The 21142-nt window shown below is 43.2% G+C and overlaps 1 protein-coding gene across 6 annotated transcripts in view; it reads left to right on the top strand.

Annotated features, from left to right (window-relative positions):
* The window catches only part of LOC147426438 (neurochondrin family protein), a 171347-nt gene extending 156281 nt beyond the window's left edge, over positions 1-15066 (top strand). For 2 of the 6 annotated variants that reach the window (XM_086498927.1, XM_086498926.1), the window contains exons 10-16: positions 62-160; positions 258-357; positions 1384-1479; positions 1875-1947; positions 14372-14529; positions 14615-14672; positions 14749-15066. In XM_086498927.1, the coding sequence (XP_086355053.1) occupies positions 62-160; positions 258-357; positions 1384-1479; positions 1875-1947; positions 14372-14529; positions 14615-14672; positions 14749-14849 (685 nt within the window). In that variant the 3' untranslated portion in view covers positions 14850-15066. Of the gene's footprint in view, positions 1-61; positions 161-257; positions 358-1383; positions 1480-1874; positions 1948-2086; positions 2627-2737; positions 2824-13799; positions 14530-14614; positions 14673-14748 lie in introns of those variants that run through there. The other 4 variants (XR_015186260.1, XR_015186259.1, XR_015186261.1 and 1 more) reach the window with 4 other exon arrangements.
* Positions 15067-21142: the final 6076 nt, after the last annotated feature.

Below are 21142 nucleotides of genomic sequence, written 5' to 3'. Positions count from 1 at the left end.
AGACTTGCCAGATAATGAGACAGGTGCTTAGGCTGATTGAGTCATGATTTGGCCCCTGTAGGTATCTAGCAGATGCGCCTTCACTTCAGAGAGAGATAAGTAAACAGTTTCTGTTAATGCTGGAGTATCTTTTTACAATTACATCGGACGTTGAAGAAAGGTATTAGTCTAGTGTTTTGTATTTTCTGCTGCAACAGATTTTGTCAGAAAAGATACTGGAATCTTTTAATGTTTGCTCCTCAAACCCTTTTTGGCAGTCCCTTCCTTGTGACACAATTTCTGCTACCGACAGTTTGTGAAATCACACGGGAAAAGGATGGATGCAAAGCTTTTGTTTGTCAGGGTGGCCACAAGCAGGTGAATCAAAGTTTGAGCAGTTATTTTACCTTGAATGAGGTTATCCTGCATTGATTTTATTTAGGGTGGGAAATTGCTACTGGCTTTCGGTAAATGATTAAGCTTTTGATCTTTTTCACCTTTTTTAAAGCATGGTTAATTTTTGCTACTATTAAGAATTTCATGATATAGTATGGGTATTCTATCAATGCAGGTTCAAGCCTTGAGCAATCACTTCCATTAGAGTTAGAGCTCCTCGAGTACATCGCCAATCCTAGAGAGCACATCACAGGGCCATCCAAGAGGATAGAGGGAGATTGCGGGCTTTATCAGACCCTGTTTCTATCTTGCGGGAACTCTTCACTCTCTAGTCAGCTATGCATCTCATAATACACCCCCAGTTTGGTACTGGATGGAGCTAGCTAGCCTTTTTCATATCATGGTTGTTGTACTCCCCTGCTTTCACATCCATTAGAGTTCGAGCTCCATCGCCCTCATCCCTCATACACATGTACACACACCCCCAGTTTGGTACTGGATGGAGCTAGCTAGCCTTTTTCATATCATGGTTGTTGTACTCCCCTGCTTTCACATCCATTAGAGTTCGAGCTCCATCGCCCTCATCCCTCATACGCATGTACACACACCCCCATGTCAGCCTATTTTGTTTTGAAGTATCTATATTTTCAGCACTTTTGTCCTTCTTTCTGGATATCCACACACATGTACTCCGTTCTGCATCCACAAGTGTGTAATTGAGTACTACTAGTAAACAAATATGGCAAGAGTGCCATTTAAGGAGGCAATAGGATTTTGAGGGGAATTATGCTCATGCGTCTACTGTTGGTGCTCTTCAATTGTTCTTTCAAGGTCTCTAGTTCTGGTTTTGCAAGTTATTCTGTGATCCGACTCATCCAATCAGTTTCTTTCTGCCTATCCAGTGTGGTGATCGGATTGAAGATTCACACTATGTCAACTTTTCTTTCCTTTAGAAGTAGCATCTTAATAGCAGACTTGCCTAATATTTCATGCATATATGTATTGCAGGTAATAGCTTTTATGCTAGAGGCGATTGCCAATGAGGAGGTGCCTTCAGGATTGTCCGTGAAAGCGGGTGATATCATCTTGAATGTTCTTCAAAAGGTGGTGTCTGTCTATCAGTTGTTCCAACTTTTAAATTTATCTGGTATTGGCAACTTCACCAAGTGTTCCCTCTGTTAGTACTGCAGCCTTTGATCATCTATTCTGTGTGCACATTAAGATTCTTTGAGACAAGTTACGCTTTAACAGAATTTTCAATGAAGTCTTTCTCAAAGTCTCAGTTCATATTAGTAATGTAACTATAGTAAGCCGTGATGTTTGTACCTTTTTGCGAGAGCGGCAACACTTCTGTCAATTTATGCATAGCTCAAACTGAGGTTTGATTCAAAGTGCAATTCTATCTAGAGCCTTTTCTAACTTGATTTTCTCAGAATAAAGGCTTACATAATTCCCTAAACTATGGTTGGATGATCATTTATATGAAGCTATATTCACAGGAGAACAGGCTAACTGAACATTATGGAGCCATGGATTTTCTTCCGTTACTTTCTGCTCTTCCGTTTTGGGCAGGTAAGAAAAGACGTGTTATTAAATCCACGACTTTCATTACATGTTGTACTGAATTGTTTGGCAAGTTTAGATGCTTCACATTGGGTCTGTACGTGAGTAGGGGTTTAATTATCGTGCTTTTAAACGTGGCTCTATCTAGAAAGTCGTTGCTGTTGTGATCTAGCAAGAAACCTGGGAAAGTTGGCGCCCCAAAAAAGCAACCCACCAAACTTTGTTTCTCGCTCTGTGTTTTACCACTGCTAAGGAAAACAAAAATCCAACGCTCTCTCGTTTCTGTCACCCTTCAGTAGTCAAAAGGTTTTGTGTGCGCCCATTGCTGCCTCATGTCAGCCACTCAGCCACCATCAGCTATAACTATGTGAATTTAACCTCCATGCCCCATGTGCAAGAAGCATCAGCACCTGAAAGACTCATTCCAATCGATTTTTGCTCGACTGGCAAGCAACTAGCCGTCAATGCACCTGGTACAGCATCCAAAAAAAGTTTATGTACAGCCATTATCTGCATACTCAACAACTGGCCATCAACAAGAGGCAGATGAGAGTCCCAGATCTGCAGATTCCACTTCTTCAGAAAGAAAGCCTTTACAAAGATTAGGAACAAGTACAGTGCCAAGGGCCTGACACTCAACCTGCTGCTCCCCAAGAGAAGTCTTTGATTGTGATGGTGCTGTTGGGAGGTCTGTATACACATCCTACTCCTGTGATTCATCTTTGAAATGCCCATCCTTTGGATAGTGCCCTTGAGAATTTCCTTATCCACCCAATGATCCCAGAAATCCTATCTGCAGACCATGCAATGAATTGGGGAATCGGGATAAAAGATCTCGGGCAACCATTTCTATCCGTGCAAGAATTTTGTGATCTGTGGAACAAGGTGAGATACTTTCCAATGACTCATGAGTCATGCTTTCAAAAAATATTAAGAATATTCTTGGAAGTATTCATGGATGGCATACGTATTCACTCTTCGTTGAAGGAGATCACTTTGATCGCTTATGAAAGGTCTTTGAAAAGTGTTGATTGTAAAGGATTTGTTCGCAACAAGGCAAACTCTTTGGGGCATATTGTGTCCAAAAATGGGATCTCCACGGATTTGGAAAAGATAAAAGCAATCACTCAGCTACCAAGACCTAGCACTATTCGCGAAGTCAAAGCATTCATGGGTCATTTTGGGATACTATTGACACTTTATTTGCATGTATGTTGTCATAGTCAAACCATTGTATGGTTTGATAACTTATTTCATATGGACTGATCACTGCAAAGAGGCATTTCAAAAGCTGAAGAATGCTTTTGTATCGGCTCCTATTCTGAAAGCTCCAAATTGGACTAAAATGTTCCATGTGCATGTGAATGCATCAAACTGTCATTGGATATGTATTGGCCCAACTTGGTGAAGCCACAATGAATTGATTAAACCAGTGTATCTTGGCGAGTTGCAACCCCTTTGCTACTTTCCACTCTGGGGGAGTATGAGATTTGCCGTACTTCTCATTGTGTGGAAGTGCAGGAGAGACTTTTCAGACCTAATCGTGGTGTCTAGAGCTAGCTTCAAGTAATTTTTTCACACTGCCACCACGGCCTAAGAATGCATGATTGCATATGAGCATACAGTGTACATGTCTTTGTTGTGATGTGTGTATGTTATTGTCCTTTTAGTCAGCTTTGGGTTAGTCTCTCTCTTTTGCTTAATGCCTGCAATTGAGGACAAGTGCTTTAATTTTAGAGGGCGGTATGTGACAGGTTTTAGTGTTAGGGTTTTTGTGTCTAGACCAAAGATGCAAGTGATCACTGTGTTTGTTTGCCAGTGATGTGGGAGCTTCACATTCCATGAGAGTCGAGACATCGAGTGAAAGGGAAATTTTGGCAGAAGCTTATTATTTGGCCGAGCTCGAAACCAGGTTCCTGTCTCTGCCACTAGTTTGAAGAGGAGTGGTGGAGGGATATAGAAATTCTTGACAGGCAGTACAATGCATCACAGAGCATCATTGATTTATGTGCCACAGTTAACTGCTCAGGGGTTTATCTAAGTGGAAATGCGCAGAAGGGGCAAAGGTCCCAGGGATATGATGGGTTGCATATTCAAAAGCAATTGAATGGGCTCCACCTGTGGAATGTTTGAATCTGTGATGGTCTCTGGACGGTGGACAGGAAAAGCAGACATCCTAAAAGCATGTCCCAAGGTGGAGGGGCTTAGGTGGTCATTTGGGAGTGAAGAGAGGTTGACTGAGAAGGCCTCCAAGAATGAGGATTTTTTAAGTTTGGTATAGAAGTGGAGGTTGAACGGGGTGCAGTCGGGGGAAATAGGGTTCGAAAGGCGAACTGGGTCAGCGCTGGGCTGCTAGCTGTGGGAAAAGAGAGAGAAAAGGTATACCACACTGCACAATAGAGTAATTATTGTTTGGAAATGCAAACAGAACACAAAACCAATTGAACTTGATAACACTATCAAGAACCAATGCACATTTGTCAAAGGGTGTTGTAAACATCACCGTTAACTCAATTAATTGCAGATTAAGGAGTTTAAGCTCCCTTTACAAAAGCTAGGCCAAATTATTTTAGCCTATACTGAGTTCGAGCGTCCGTCGATGCTCGGTGTTGATAGTTGTCACGCTTTTAATGATGTCGAAGAAGAAAACAACAGCGAAGCTTCGCATATGCTTCCTTTGCTTACAAAAATTCCTCCTTGCTCGCTTCCTTGCTCCGAAAACTCCTTGGCGCAAAAGACAACTCCTTTGCACGCAAAAAGAAACCCTCCTCCTGCTCGCAAAGAACTCTTGCTCAATCGATCGCCAAGGAAAATTCCCTCCTTTCTCAAGGGAACTCTCCCCTTGCTTGCCAAAAAAAAACTGCTCTCCAAGCTCTCCCCTTCCTCTCTATTTTTCTTCTCTCCCCAAAAAAGATTGTGTCCTTGGCGTGGGGAAATAATCCCCTTCTATTTTCGGCCCCAAATCACATGTGAAGCCACGCTATATCTGGCATCTTGCCTTGAGCCCCAAGTTTACATGTGAGCCCCTTCTTAAGTGGGGCACCGACAGCGCCGTCAGTGCTCCCAACCCTTGCTTTCAAAACCTTTAGGGCGTATGAACATGCCCTCGTTGAAAGGTGGGCATGGGAACTCCTTCGACACCTAGCTCAAACAAGCGGATAACACAAATGGAAAGGGAGATGAGAGAATGGAAAGCAAAAACGAAAGGATGGTGGAAAGAGAAGGCCAACCTTTTTCAAATGTTTCTCAACGAAAGCGCACAATGGAAGAAGGAGAAAGAGGACTTGCACGCAGAGCTACAAGGACTTAAAGCAGAATCACAAGCACTCAAAGAAGAGGTTCAGCCCTCAAGCGAGAGCTTGCTGATAGAGCAAGCAGTGGAATAGAGGAAGGGGAATTCCAGCCCTCAGTGATAGAGGAAATCAAGGTCATCAAGGAGCAGGTGCGGATGATCAAAGAGGAGGAGAAACAGAATGTGGTAAAGACGTCTTCGTGGTTGGATGTGATCACGAAGACACAGAAGAAGGCGGATGAGGCCGAGAAATGGATAGAAGTCGCTAAGAAAGGGATGATCAAAGAGGAGGAGAAACAGAATGTGGTAAAGACGTCTTCGTGGTTGGATGTGATCACGAAGACACAGAAGAAAGCGGATGAGGCCGAGAAATGGATAGAAGTCGCTAAGAAAGAGAAAGGGAAAGAATCCACATCTGTCTCCACTCCTACAATCATCAACATGACTCTAGAAGAAGAGCAGCGGAGGGAAACTAGATCTTTGCATATACGAGTAACCGAGATGATGTGGCGAGGGAAGTCGAAGAACTTCTCCGCATGATGGGGAGTGAGTCTACTCATACAAAAGCATGGAGGGTAGGGAAGAAGAGGCAAGGAAATGGGGAGACTTCCAAGGAGAGAGCTTTAATCATGCGTTTCCCATCCATGGAGGCAAAGGACTTCTTGAAGAGGCGTCCTACACTTAAGAAAACGGGCATATTCCTTGGAGATGACCTCACTCTCACACAACTTGCGCATATGAGAGAGGTAATGCTAGAGATTCAAGCGGCGAGAGAGAAGGGAAAGACGGCCTTCTACAGAGATGGTCGGGTGGTGATTGTAGAGCGGCGCTCCACATGACGGTGCGAGACCTATGGGACCACACTCAAAGTTGCCACTTGGAATTGTAATGGATCTATGCGCCTTGATGTGGGTGCTTTTGAAGATAGTTTTATGGGAAGAGACATCGTCTTCTACTCTGAGACACATCAGGCCCCTGGGCAGTCTATGCCTCACATTAGTGGATATAGATGGGAGACAGCTTGTAGACAGGAGACACGATTAGAGCACAGAGGACGGGGCTCAGGAGGAGTGGCAGTGTTATTCAGGAAGGAGTTGCAACCATTGATACATATAGCTCGTAGGGATGAGCAAGCTAGGTACATGTGGGTGAGATTGAGAGCAGAGACATGCAGATATCTTTACATTGCTATTTGCTACTTTCCCCCGAACACGTCAGTTTATGCACCACCCAGAGGACAGTCCCCCTTCTCTATTTTGGATGATGACATTTGGGAGTTCTCTAGAGATGGTGACATCATCATTCAATGCTAGGATTGCCGATCATCAGACAGTATTTTATGATACTTCAGAGGAGATGCTGAGAGAGTTGGATGTTGTAGAGACAGGCCTATCTAGACTATCACAGGATGGGGAACACACTGAGTATGGACGACACTTGATAGACATGGGGACTGCACACGGATTGGCCATCTTGAATGGCCTACAAAGATTTCCCACTGCGGGGGGTTTTACATGCTTTCCACACAGACATGGAGCCAGCACAGTGGATTATATCGTGGCACAGCCGAGCCTCATCTCTCATATCCAAGATCTCACGGTTGGACCCAGACCTATGGGTGTGGCAATAGATCATGCTCTTGTGTCGTTTACCATCTCTTTTCAGTTAGTGTAGCACACAGGCCACAGGCAATAGCCCCTACTCACTACACCTTCACGCGGGAGACGGACTCTGTATACATAGATGGGATCTACAGACGCCTGTGCACAGAGGAGCCAGGGCGACCTCTAGAGGAGCGTACTACTATACTGACACAGACACTACATGGTGCAGCAGCAGAGGCATACCCACATACCCAGCCTAAGCAGAGACGCCGTTCGGGGAGCATGCCCCAAAACAGCTGGTATGATGAGGAATGCCAGGACACTAGAGCCAGACTTCAGAGGGAAGTACTTTTGGGGGACATCACTCACAGACAGTCACAGATTGACTTCCGACGCCTAGTGCGGCGAAAGAAGAGGGCATTTTTGGCTCTCGCCTAGAGCAGGATCTATACCAGCTATTCTTGAGTCAGGACTCGCGTGAGGCATGGCAGCTCTTTCATGAGCACTCCCCCCCCCCCTGCCATCTCCGACTCTCCGGAGGGGATGCAACGTCACTTGGATGCTTTGCATAGGTTTGCTCAGGAAAGTGGTTTGTCCGTCAACCTTGGTAAAACCAAGGTCATGGTATTTAATACTACCCCACAGTGGATCAGGAGATAGTGGAGTATACAGATGCTTATACTTACCTTGGAGTGGTTTCTAGTGGGCCAGCATTTTCACTGAGGAGGGCAGCAGAGACTAGATTGACCAGAGCCCAAGCAGCACTAGGTAGATTGGAAAGGATGTGTTCACAGGTTCAGTTTTAGGAGCCTCGGACGAAGCTCCGGCTCTTTGACACTTTGGTGGCTTCTGCATTGCTTTATGGAGCTGAGATTTGGGGACCTTCATTGGATCATCACGGGAGGACAGGCCGCACTGATGGATGGGGGGACATGGAGAAGCCACTGGTCTCTATGATCTCGCGGCTCATTAGAGCCAAGGCTTCAGTACCACGTGCCATTGTCCAAGCAGAGCTAGCTGCCCCCCCACTAGTGGTTGAGGCGCTCACCAGATCTGTCTCCTTCATACACCGCATGTGGGAACTTCCCAGAGACAGATATGCCCGCCTTGCACTTGAGTCCTCTCGACAGTTAGCCATGCAGGGAGATACAGCATGCTGGTATGGGGAGATGACATCATGGTTTCAGGCACATGGGTTCAGCATAGACAGATTGCCTCCTTTCCAGTACTCACTAGATGCACCCTCTCTGACTCTTACACAGTCCGAGATCACCAGGCTCATCCGCCAGGACCTGACTCAGCTAGACACCAGGAGGACATGGATACAGCCAGCACAGGAGCTGGGCACGAAGATGGCTTTCTACAGAGAGCATCTTCTCCAGCTTACGGAGGACGGTTTCGGACGAGGCCCAGGTACATGGACACCCATTTGTCTCATGGGGTACGATGTGCTATTGGCCAGGTACACACATCTTCACACCAGCTGCAGATCGAGACTGGGAGATACAGCGGAGTACCAGCAGAGGCCAGGACATGCCCCCTGTGTGACATCGAGCCTGAGACAGAGTTGCACTACACATGCCACTGCCCCGTCTACTACAAGATACGAGGGCGCTTCCACTGCTTGTTCAGAGAGGGCTTTGGACCACTCTCCAGAGTCATGCGGTACGAGGATCAGAGATGCTTGGGTTTGTTTTTGCTCAAGCTGCGCAGACACATAGAGAGCCTGATAAGAGGAGAGGCTAGCCAGTCTCAAAGACAGATCACAGACTTCTTTAGAGCTGCCACTGGACACCCGAAGGAGTTACTACCACAGCACAGCTCGTCGCTTTACACCAGAGGCATATTGATTGACCGAGCGACTGAGCTGGGGAGATCCAGACGCCCACGATTGCGGAAGACTACACAGCATCGATAGAGGTTGCATCAGAGGATTCGGGTCACTTTGGCTCGACATGCACGACGCCCGGTCAGACTACTGACCATGGAGGAGATTGATGAGATCCGCCAACGACCGATGCTGGATATCTTGTGATGTTAGCTATCCCAGCTAGCTGATTAGTTCACACCTTGGAGTTTAGAATTCCATAGTAGTCATTTAGTCATCTTGTCATATTGTCATTCTCAGTTCATTTGTTACTTTTATTACTCGGACTTTGTATCAGATCCACCACATTGTAACTTTTAGGTCTCATAGGTCACTTTGGCCTTTTGAAGACGTTGATATAACATTTCATTTCTCTCTCTCTCTCTCTCTCTCTCTCTCTCTCTCTCTCTCTCTCTCTCTCTCTCTCTCTCTCTCCTGTGTGCAACCATGGTTGTTCCAAGCTTCAAACCACCTTGAGCTCATTGCATCAATCCACCCACCCAAGCTTTACAACTGGTAGCAGAGCCTGTCTTCCGATCCAAAGCTTCGACACTTCTCTCCCGCTTGTGCAAGCCCGCTTGGATATTGTGAGGAAATCTCTGCAAGCAAACCCTTTTTGAGCAAGGAAATAGAGCTTGAGACAATCTAGTGCAATAGAGGCAAATCTCGGCATTGCAAGTAGGCAAATCGGAGCCAACCTTGCAAGGCAAATCAAAGCAAAGACTCACAATCGGGCAGGGCAGTTGGCATCTAGTAGAAGAGCAAAGGAATTGAATCAAAGAGTGTCGAGCAGTAGCGAGCAGAGCTAGGAGCTTGAAGCAAGGTAGATATCGGCAATGCATCAAAGCAAGGAAAGCAGTAGAGTATCGAAGAAAGGAGAAAATCCAAAAGCAGTAAAGCAGAGAGTTCTTGAGCTTCGCAGGTTCAGGGCAACTCGTAGCCAAATCTGAGAGTCGGGCAACCTGCATTGTGTAGATGAAATCGAGAATGAATGTCCACAATCGACTCCACTTCGCTTGATTCAGCTCTCGGTATCTTGCTTTGGGCCTGTGGCGTTGTATGCATACCACACATTGACATTGGAATCTCGTATAGCTGATTGCAATCAAGGAATCGGAAGCATGTAAACAAGGGAATTTGACAGCGCTGGCTTACACAATGCAAAGCAAGTAGTAAGAAGCAAATCAATGCAATTCGGTATTCTACTGCAGCGCTTTCTTCTCACACACACACACACACACACACTAGCGCTTCATCAACAAATTAGCCTCGATCAGCCCCCACGGATCGAATCAGGAGGCCAAAACGATTTACTCTGCATCCTCAGTTCATGCCAAGCACCAGGACTCATTCCCAAGCAATTGGACGGCTTCTGCTCGTTCTTTGCAATCGACAGAGCTCGCGGGTTCTTTTTTTAATTTATAAGCTTTATGATAAGAAAACCTTGTTTCCCACAGTCCAAAGTTTATTCCCATGCATTTGTTAGTTGTGTCGGCCATACCAAAGTTCGTGTGTATTCCCATGCATTGGTCATTTTTGAACTTCATAAAGAAGATGATCTCCTTGTTTTAGCCGCCATCCCCACTGTTGGTAACATGAAAAAGATAGGTCCCTCATCACGACTCGGGAGCTCTATTTTTATGTCCTTCAAAGAAGGTATCACACATCGGCAACGACGACCCAAGCACAAGGATATGTGTGAAATGTCCAATTCCAAGATTTTAGAACCCCACATCATATATTTGCATATATATATATATATATATATATATATATATATATATATATATATATCCTTGCATTTTGCACAACAATGCATGAAGATGACAATCATGCACAAAATCACAATGAAACCATTTACGGGTTTGGCACTTTAGGCGCACTCTATGTGAGAGGACTAGACACTGCTCCAAAGATTTTTGGAGGTAAGACCTTCCTCGCAAGAGCAATTTTTGTGCTAACACCATTTGCACGATGTTATGTATGCCAAATCTCCTTTTTAAGAAGAGATCCAAAAGCAAAGCTATTATTGCAACAAAGCATGGACGAGCTGCAGCATGCAGCAGTAGTAGCAACAACAATAAAGGCAAGAAGCCAATGAAAGTCGCAGTTCATGTAATCAAAGAAGAAGAAGCTGAGGACGAAGGGGAAGTTTATTTCATTACAGATGTACTTTGAAGATCCGTTTCTACTCTCTCTAGTTCAAGGGGAGGTATTTTTTCATCCTGTGTGGATAATGTCATCCTGTGTGGATAGATCTTGTCATCCTGTGTGGATAATGTCATCCTATGTGGATAGTTGGGTCTTCATTATGTATGACATGCCCAAGGGGAGGGTTGAAAGGTGGGCAAGGGAACTCCTTCGACACCTAGTTCATTTTTTATGTGACGCATATTACATATATGTGTAGCCTTTTAAAAAGGCACCTGGAGATATGAGCTGCCGGATACAGGCTATGAGACCTTTTGTATATAAACACTTCTTTTTGTATATGATATGTTGTAAATATATTGCATGCACATTATAGTCTATAGAGTGTGACTCTCTCTCTCTCTCTCTCTCTCTCTCTCTCTCAGTAAGAGTACCACAGAGGTAGAGGGGACACCACCATCATAGAGCTCGGTTCCCACCCATACACACATCAGTGGTACTCTCATTGACCGAGCTATAGAGTTGGGGAGATCGAGACGACCGCGACTGAGGAGGGGAGCCACGCAGCACCGGCGGAGATTGCGGCAGAGGATCCACAGGATTCTAGCACAACACCCAGAGTGTCAATCAGGATAGGCTTCATGCCACTGCTATATTGTATCATGGTGACACTTATCCCCACTTTGTACCTTTGTGGCATGATACCATTGCTCAACTTACCAACCACCCATAGGAGTCGGCAGCACTCCTATCTCAGTTTTTAGTTTGTAGTTTTCTTTGTTTGTACCCAGACTTGATACTAGACTCATCATTGTAATCAGTTTGGTCTCATAGGTCATTTTGGCCTTTTGTAGACGTTAATATATCATTTCATCGTTTCATTTCATTTCTCTCTCTATATATTGTGTGCAACCATGGTTGTTCCAAGCTTCAAACCACCTTGAGCTCATTGCATCAATCCACCCACCCAAGCCTTACACTCGCGGCCCTACCACGTCAACATATCGAATAGGTGCCGCTAACGGCCGTCACAAAAGAAACCTCCGGCGTCCACCCGCGTGCACCCCTGCAGGGTCGCCTACCACCACCACCAGTGTTCGCAGCACCACGGACGGGGTCCGCCATAGCCTCTCACGCAGTGAGCTCCCAAGGAGCTCCTTAACACCATGTATAGTGCACTCTCTGGGCTATGTAGTCCACGCAATCAAGTGGTCGCCTCGTATGTGAGAATTCCCCCCCCCCCCGCTTGCCACATGGCGGCCTCTGAGCCAATGCCCCTCACGTGTTAGAAGAAGAAAAACAAAAAACGCCTTTAAACTTCAAGTGAACCAAAAAAAATTATCAATCTTCTTTGCCATGGAGTTCCCTGCTCACCAACCCAATGTTCCGGCCGTGAAGTGCCATGGAAACCCTTGGTGCCGGGCTTCAACTCCACTTCTCCGCTCTGAACTCCCTAGAAGTGTTGGTGAGTGCTCGTGAAGTCGCTCACCTAGTTTTGTGTTTTCAACCCGGTTTTACTCTCAAATTTTTGATTTTTTTGTCCTTTTTTCTGACCAAGCTATTGAATATAGCGTGTGATAGCTCAAAACGAGCGTCTTGGTCATAGGGACGTGGCGTGCTTTACAAGCCAAGATTTGGTTACTTTACGTCCTCAAAATCCTCAAAATAGTCTAGTTATTTGTGCTTTTCAAAATACATCACACTTGTTGTAGCGACCTCGAACAAAGCGTATTAAAATCTGAATAAATCATCTGGTGTCACTTTACCGCAATTGCTCCCCAACTTGCCCGTCCGGACTTTGTTTGACACGTCGTCACTTATTGTGGCCTTGATATATAGCATAGTTTCCGTACAAACCGTGGAGAGGTTGCAAAAACCTCAATTGGCACATTAACTGAGGTGACCAGTCCGGTACAAAACTGGCTCCGATGAAACTTAAACTGGCAGTATCTTGGCAACCAGAACTCCAATTGCCAATCTGAAAAGACCAATGCGCTCCACAAGATGAGCACTTCAGGTCCATGCATTGACTTCATCCCTGATCCTTCATCTGCAGCTGCCCAATCCGGTACAGATTTGCAAATTGCTCAAACTTCAAACTGTCTTAACGTCCTCTCCATAGCTCCAATCAACAAGCCGTAAAGACAAGTCTGTAGAGCACTTCGAGTTCTACAGTGCTAGTCCATAATATACCCTTAGTGGTTACTTAAAAAATAGTCACTTTTAGCATTAGAAACATGAATTTCGGCCCTTTAAAGCCACATCTGACATACATTTAGCATAAAATTAGCTTGTGATCAAGCCCTGACCACTGATCAACAATCATGTAGACGTCAATTTTGCACAATGTGCATCCTTCTGGTCTTTTTCCTTCATGGAAGTGGAGCTGCACGACAACGCGCCTAGTGAGAATAGTGATAAGGAAGATAATAGGCTGTGAAGAAGGTATCAAAACCACAAGGCACATCACATAAGGCATTAGCATCAGCACGTTCATGTTTATGGGCTGTCAGTGTGCAAGGTAAGGACGATGTGTAGATTGACGGCGTCTACTCAACTGCTAGACTGACAGAGTGGGCTCAAACGATATTTAGATTTGATGGTGATGATGATCCTTGAGTGAACGGAGGACTAGATACACTCTTTATGCACAAGATTGAGTGGTGGTGTAGCCCAGCCTGGTCTAGCCCATAGTTTTTTCTTTACCCATTGGTATGTACTTTTATGATTGATCTTGGATTGAGCTAGATTCTAAAGTTTCTATGCTGTTTCACTGCGTACTCCATGTATGGAAAAACTGTGTTCTTTGGAGTCCGACGTATGGTCAAGGTATGGAAAAACTATGGTCTAGCCTGGTCCCTAGCCCACCAAGATGCATGTTTCACTGCTCCACCATAAGTGCATGTTCCACTGGGTCTACTAAGATCTACTTGGTGTCATTGTCCAGGGTCTACGGGGACACCAAGGTCCAATGAAGTGCCTGTACCATCCTGAGTGACTGTACAATGAATGTATTGTGAGTATCCTGTCCATATTTGTAGAGTGGATACAATGATGTCCTATTTGTTGGCCTTCATTACTCATGTGTTTACCTGTTGAGGCTGCCACAGCTTTTTCAAATGCAGGTTGGTAGTTTGTTGAGTATCAAGCAGTTTCCTTGGTATTACCAGACCATATCCTCACCAACAACAAGGGTTAACATATCCCTTTTGAATAACAGGTCTTAAGTTCACGGATAGGCCTTTGAGGTCTCTTGGTCTTGTTCCTACGACGTTAAAAACTTTTCCTCTCTCTCTTCCCTGATTACCACCGCTGTATTAAGAACTTTATGTTCAGTAACGGCAAAGCTATTCATCTTTTAAGAAGGCTTGCGACATTTGATATGCAATTCAACAAACAGCCTCCCACTGTTATTTGTTTGTTTTCTGAAGAAGCTCGCTTTTTGAAAACAATGTGTGAAACAATCTATGGAATTAATTGGTGCAAGTGCTAAAAATTTGTGCTGTATTCCCTTTGCAGATAAGGCAAATCGATGTATGGAGATCTCAATGGCTGCCTCTATTTGTGCCCTAGTTCTGGACCTCACAAGTGAAGAGGTCATATTGCAATGCACATATGACCAAGTTCTACCCAAGGTTTACAGCTTGCTTCTCAAAGTGCTAGGCTACTTGCAAATGGTGAGGCTTACAGTGTAATCATGGTTTTGACTAACACAAAATTTCGTAGCGTCCGGCTGCATATTGACACAAGGGTTGTTTCCAGAGAGAGACATCACTCGAAGATAATGAAGAGGGAGACTTATGGGAGATCACTTTGTCAGGTGAATATTTTCTTGAATTGTGTGTGATTTTTCTCTCTTGAAACTTACCAAGCTCTGGTTTGCTTGTTTTGAGCAGCATGTATGGGCTTTGTTGATCGATATCCCTCCCTCAAGGATTCAATAAAGTCGTGTGGTCTCACTTCGTCAAATTTACTCATAAAGAGATTGTCAGAATGATCTCTCATCTTTTGTACAACAGCGGCTTTTGTGCCTAGAGAATCTTCTACCAGATTTTGATGTTTTTCTGCCAGACTGGCAAAAACCCGCTCATACATGTACATGTACAGAGGACCCTATTCCTCGCCTTTCAAAACTGGGACCTTTCTTAGAGCCTGCGCAATCAAAATGGGCAAATGGATGTCGCCTTTAAATATTCTGCACACATTGAACCTGTTCCTGGTTTTATAAATTATATGCTCCACCTCTAGTGCAGAAGAGTTCGTGAAAGAGCTCTTTATTCATTTCATTGCTTTTGCTACCCAAACATACGTTCCTCTTGAGTGCAGATCTTATGCATTTCATTGATTTGGCTACCTCAAGTCATACTCTACTCTCAATTGGGTGTTGATGTATGATAGTAGCCTTGATAACCAAACACTGAAGAAGCTTCCTAAGAGGTTGCCTCTTATCTATTTTGAGCCTTGCATCTTTTTTCTCAATGTCTTGAAGCCTTCTTTATAATTGCCTCATGTGCAATGCCAGGTCTTCCCTAGTCATTTCATCATCACATGGCAATACATTCCATGTAAGAACCACGTCTTCAATTGGTGTTACCTAAACTCATCGTTTCATCTTGCTGCACATTTCTAAAGATTAGCAGTACTTGAGTATGCAAATTAACTATATCTATAATATATGATGCAATGCTAGATTTTCAAATAGCTACCATAAGAGCAAATGTAATCTGTTGCATCAATTCTACTCTGGGCTATTGTTAGCTCATCATGTGGGGTGACGGGCGTGATTTTTATGGATGCCTAGGTCACACACACACACATACACACAACCATCTCTTTCATGTACACAGGAAATTCCTCTAAGTTCGAGATATATTTGGAGGGACTGGCATTACCTTCGTAGATCTTTATGTTAGGTATAGTTTGATCAAATTGTGGGCCTTGGTGAGTTGCAATAGGGTAGCAAGTAAATGTAGCTAGAGGAGACAAACATATGTTTCACCAAGTTGATTCAAGAATCCACTTTCTGTAGCTTGATGACCCACTTAGTATGATGAAAGACGAACTTCATATACTCATAAGCTTCTTCTTGAGTGGAACCCATTTGTATAGTGCCTCCTCTATGATATCCCATTTACAAATGTGTGGAGATAACACTTGAATATGCAAAATACAATGCCTAGACTATGATATCCCATCTATAAATGTATAGGGATAATAGTGGGAGATGCAAGATGCCTATCTCATGATTTGGCAATAAATTCAATTTTGAGATGTTGGGTGATCATTTGTCATTTGTCCTACCATTTGAGCGAGAGAGATTCCATTGTTTTATTCTACTTTGTGGCTTAGCAAATTTTGATTTGAGAGAGCTTTAAAGTCAATTTTGAATTTTGAGAAACAAAAACTTAGTTTCAAGTAGTCTTTTGAGGTGTTCAACTATAATGTTCTGTCATTCTTTGCAATACTATAGCTAATCATACTCTTGAAGCATCTCTACCCATCTAGTCTAGTGCCATTAAGTCTCTTTGAGTAGTGGACTTTGTAATACTTCCAAGTTTGAGCATTGTCTCAAATAGCAACACCATTTATATCATGCATGAATAGCATAGAGCTCATTTTCATTAATAGAATGATTAAGTTACATCTAACTTCTTACTTTCAAAAGCCAATGACCTACCATGTTGTATTAGTACTTGCCAATGGCATGATTACTAGCATTTTCACCACAAATTGTTTGTGATGATCCATTGTTAGAAGCAAAGCAGTAACTAAAGAGCTCTCTCTCTCACATACACTTTTGTCAAAGTTTAATCAATCCATGGCTCATTAAGGAAGTGGGTTTACAAAATTGTAGGTTAATTTTCAAGGAGGATTGAGTTACAAAAGAAGGCTAGTTATACTTGTAGTGGATGACTTAATGCTAGGTAGGTGCTAATTACAGCAAAATGAACCATGGCTGTGCAAAAAATATGGTAGAACTGAGATTGCCTCTTCTTGTGATCACTTTGTTGATTGTACATCTAAGACTAAATTGGACAATTTTTTTTCTCTTCTTGAAAGCACTTTGTAAAATTATTTGAACATTTTGTGTGAGGCAATAGTACTTTTCTTTCTCATTAGTGGGATTGTTCCCTTCCTTGAATGCTAAAAATGCATAATGAACCATGTTGTAAAACACTATGCTCTATGCACTTACCAAATGTGTTGCCACCTTAACAAAAACATTGTAAGTATACGCTTCAGCTCAAGAGCCGCTTCATTGGAAGTTGTTGGGTTTTGAGTTAGAATATTTGAGAGCAAAATCTTGGCCTTTTTGCCTTTATGCTACCCTTACAAAATTTGTTGGGTCTATCCTAAGTGCTTTGAGAGCTTCCTTAGCTTTTCTTAGCTTTAAAGCACCACTATGGAGACCTACACTAGATAGAATGCCTTTCAAACACTTGTATGCATTCTTCTCTTCTCCATGTAGGCTCCATGTTCTAGCATGTAGGGTGGGTACTATGAATGGGTGAGAGGAATGGCAATTACAAATAGAGGAAAAGAAGTAGGAGATAGGACTTTTCCTTGGCTTCTCTCTTTGAGCTTCCACTCTCCCAATAGGTTCACCTATCCTCCTAGAAAGAGGGTTGACCCATGAAGATAGGGGCTTGATTTGGACTCCTGTGTAGGCCCATCATGTGGACTCATGGATACTCTTTATGTAGAATCATGGATGCATCATATCACCATAAGAGGAGGATTGTAGGCTAAAACCCATCTCCAATAGAGAGCTCTATCCATTCTAACCATATCCATTGGTATCCAATTTCAAAGAGGTACTTAATTGATTACTAATCAATTTTCAATTACCAAGTTCTAGGTAAATCCTACAAGCCACTACCATCCATCGGTTTATTGGGGTTGATTAGAAGAGTACTAAGTGTGACTCAGAGTAACTAGGCATCAATCTTCTACTTTCATTTTTTGTGCAAAAATCTCTTGATGTTTCTTCCTAATTGCCCTCATTATTGAGGTTCAATTTTCCATTCACAATGGCTAATTCGTGTTTGTATGAAGCAAGTTTAACCAATTGAGCATCGATGAGATCAATTTTCTTCATTTAATATGTTGGTTGATCCCAATATTTTCCTTCTTGCATTTCAAGTTACTTTCTCACAAATTTCATTCTTATTGCATCACTAGTGTGTGGTTAGTGTCAAGAGCTTTCATTTTCACCCATCAAAGGTGATTAGGTTAATACATTCTCCTAATTATCCTATCCCAAATAGGTGTATATGCTTATGAAAAGCCCTGCCAAGTCATCTTGTTCTACACCTTTTTTGGCTTACCTCGACATGGATGCATTGGTGTTCTCTTGGTTAGCCACCAGATTCAGTTATTGGGCTAGAGATTGTGGGTTAAATGTCAACTCCCTATTTTGGAAGAACAAGGATGGCAGATGCGAGCTTGCAAGGCTAATTCTAGTAAATTCCCACAAGCTCTTTGTAAACGGAGGAAACGGCTGCCAGGCTAGGGCGCCTAGGCTAGTAATGATCAAAGTCAGTTAGTGAGGTAACTAGTATAGGAAACAGTCACTCAAAGAGCCAGTAGAAGAGCTATAAATAGGGCTCATTACTTCATTTTCAAGACCAAATCCCTGATTCCCCAACCCTAAGCCTAATGTTACTACATACTCTTAGCCAAGAGCTATTCATTGTAATTCTCATTGAGCTAAAGGCTTATTTGTTTCGCTAATTTCACTTGTATACAATTATCTGATCTACAATTCCAATTTCAGTTCTCAGCTTTAGTTTCAATCTCTTTTTAGTTCTAGTTTTGTCTTTCAGGTATGCCTGATCTAATCTGAAGTCTCGTCTGTTATGGACTAACTCTAACTGCCGACCTGCAATAGTTGTCTGCTGAAAGTGTCCAACTCATTCCATTTTGGCGATCACAGTGCCTTGAGGTAATTTTCTCTAGACAAGCGAACTATCTCCTGGTTGGTGTTAGAGTCAGCACTCACCAGTCATGCCACCCAAAGGAACAACACGAGGTCGCAAGCCAGCTACTAGATTCAGGGACAATTTGGATTGCATAGATCCAATTCTAGAATATTCTAAACAAGGCTCTGAAACTGAGAAGGAACTTGGGAATGAGACGGATGTTCCTGTAGGGCCAGGAATTGCTGATGAATCGAGGGATTCTCAACACTCATCTCATTCCATACGTAGACAAGCTGAACAAGCAGAGAGATGCAACCAATCCCATGGATTCTACCGTAGCCAGAGATGTGCAGAGGAGAGCGAGGGTAGCAAGAAGAACCATCACTCGGACATGCACACGTCAGCAAAGAAAGAGGATACAATGTTAGAGACTGAAACAGACAATGATTGGGATGCTGATACGAACCACTATAATAAGAGAAGATCCAAAGATAAGAAACCAGTACAAAAAACCAGAACCAGTCACATTGAGCATTCCAGTAATCTGAAAGTATCCTTCCTAGTGTTCAAAGGTGAAAAGAAGGATGATCCTGATGTTCATATTCAAGCATTTGAACATTATGCAGAACTTAAAGATATAGAGAGTATTTTCCACATACATTAGCTCAAAAATGATATTACCATTATCCAGTTTGCTAACTCAGATACAACAAAATAATCAAGGCTTTCAAACTGAAGTATTCAGACAATAGAGGAGACGGAGACATTTTGTGTGAGCTCGACAAGATCAAGCAAGGTAAGCTGTTGATTAGAAGTTATGCTGGAAAAAATCAAAGAATTAACCAAATAGTTACAAGAACCTCACTTTGAAAAGAGAATGAGAGCTTGGTTCCTGAATGGATTCAGAAGTAAGAGATTAAGGGAACAAGAGGTTCTGGTACCAACGAAGAAACAAGCAGCTCTAAAATTGGAACACCAAGCTAAGAAAGAAAAGGGTCACAAAAAGAGACAATCCAATGATAGTGGGTCTACCACTGAAGAGAGTTCTAGCTTAAGTTCCAGCTCAAGTTCATCTGAAAGTGAGCTAGATGATAAGGGTAAGGGAAAGAAGAAAGGATAGTGGACTAGGAAATTGAAGGAAATGTCTAAGCAAATAGTTGAGATTGCTAAGACAAGACCTTTAGTTAAGAAGATGAAAATTTGGTGCTCCAGTGTGGGTCGAGAGATCATAGGTCTGATGAGTGTTGTGGAATAATTGTGGAATCAAAATCCATCACTTTAAGAAAGTTAAGGACTTGTTGATGATTGCTCTGACCAATCCAGAAGCAATCAAAGCGGATGGAGCCAATGGAGCTAGTGGGTCCAAAGAGAAGGAACCAGTACAAGTATTGGTAATGGCCGAGGCAAATACTAGGGGGGGTACTGGCTGAGGTAGAGGAAGAGAGACTTTCAGAAAAGAATTCTGAAAGTATGATCGTTTTGCAGCACAATGTCCACAGGTAGCAAAATTGGAAGTACCTGAGTAGAAGGCACCGGAACTAGTGGGAGTCAGGGTAGTGACTAGAAACAAGGGTGTTGTCATTGAGGAGATTCTAGATGAAAATGAGGGGAAGCAAATTGCTGATTTGAAGCCAAAAAGTGAAAGTAGCAGAGCATTCTGGAAGGCTAAGGTCAAGGAGAAGGTAGTGGACGAATGGAAGGAACAGCGAGAGCTTGCAGCAAAGATTATTGGAAACCTAGCCAAGAGGCTGCGAGAACAATCAGAATGTTCTAAAGCTTGCACAATGCAGAAGCTACCACCCCAATGTTCAGAAGTGCAGGAACACTAGACTGAGTGAGTCCATGATTGCTGCAGTGCAAAATTTGGGCAATGAGGTACAACAAGTCATAGCAGTCTTGACTGAAGCTCGAACAAGTGAACGAATGGAGGGCCAGTTTGAAGGTTCGTCATATATTGTCACATATTCAACCAGTGACCAGACAAGGGAAACTAGCAGAATGGAACTGTGAAGATAGCTCAAGAGGGAAAATCTTCCAGTTCATATATAGCTCTAGTAATGAGGAAGATGAGATATATATCAAGGTCTACAAGAGGATATAGAAGTTGACAATTGAACTTGATGATACAAGGAAGACATTATCAGCAGCTACAAAGTTCACTAGGCAGAAGGAAAAAGTTGAGATTGAAGCCAAAGTAAAAATTGCACCCATTCGAGATGATGAGGTACTTGTGATTCAAATCGATTATAAGCTCAAAAAGAAATGGGAACCATTTTCTGGAGTAATCCTAGATGGGGGCGCTGGAGTTAACATCCTTGAATAGCATCTGAGGCAAAAATTGAGGATCATTGAAATGAAACCAGCCACA

This window comes from Adiantum capillus-veneris, chromosome 24, assembly GCF_014529385.1.
Source record: "Adiantum capillus-veneris isolate H3 chromosome 24, ASM1452938v2, whole genome shotgun sequence".
Classification (NCBI taxonomy): Eukaryota; Viridiplantae; Streptophyta; class Polypodiopsida; order Polypodiales; family Pteridaceae; genus Adiantum; species Adiantum capillus-veneris.
The sequence above is the reverse complement of the archived record's forward strand: the minus strand, read 5'-3'. Positions and strand labels throughout refer to the sequence as shown.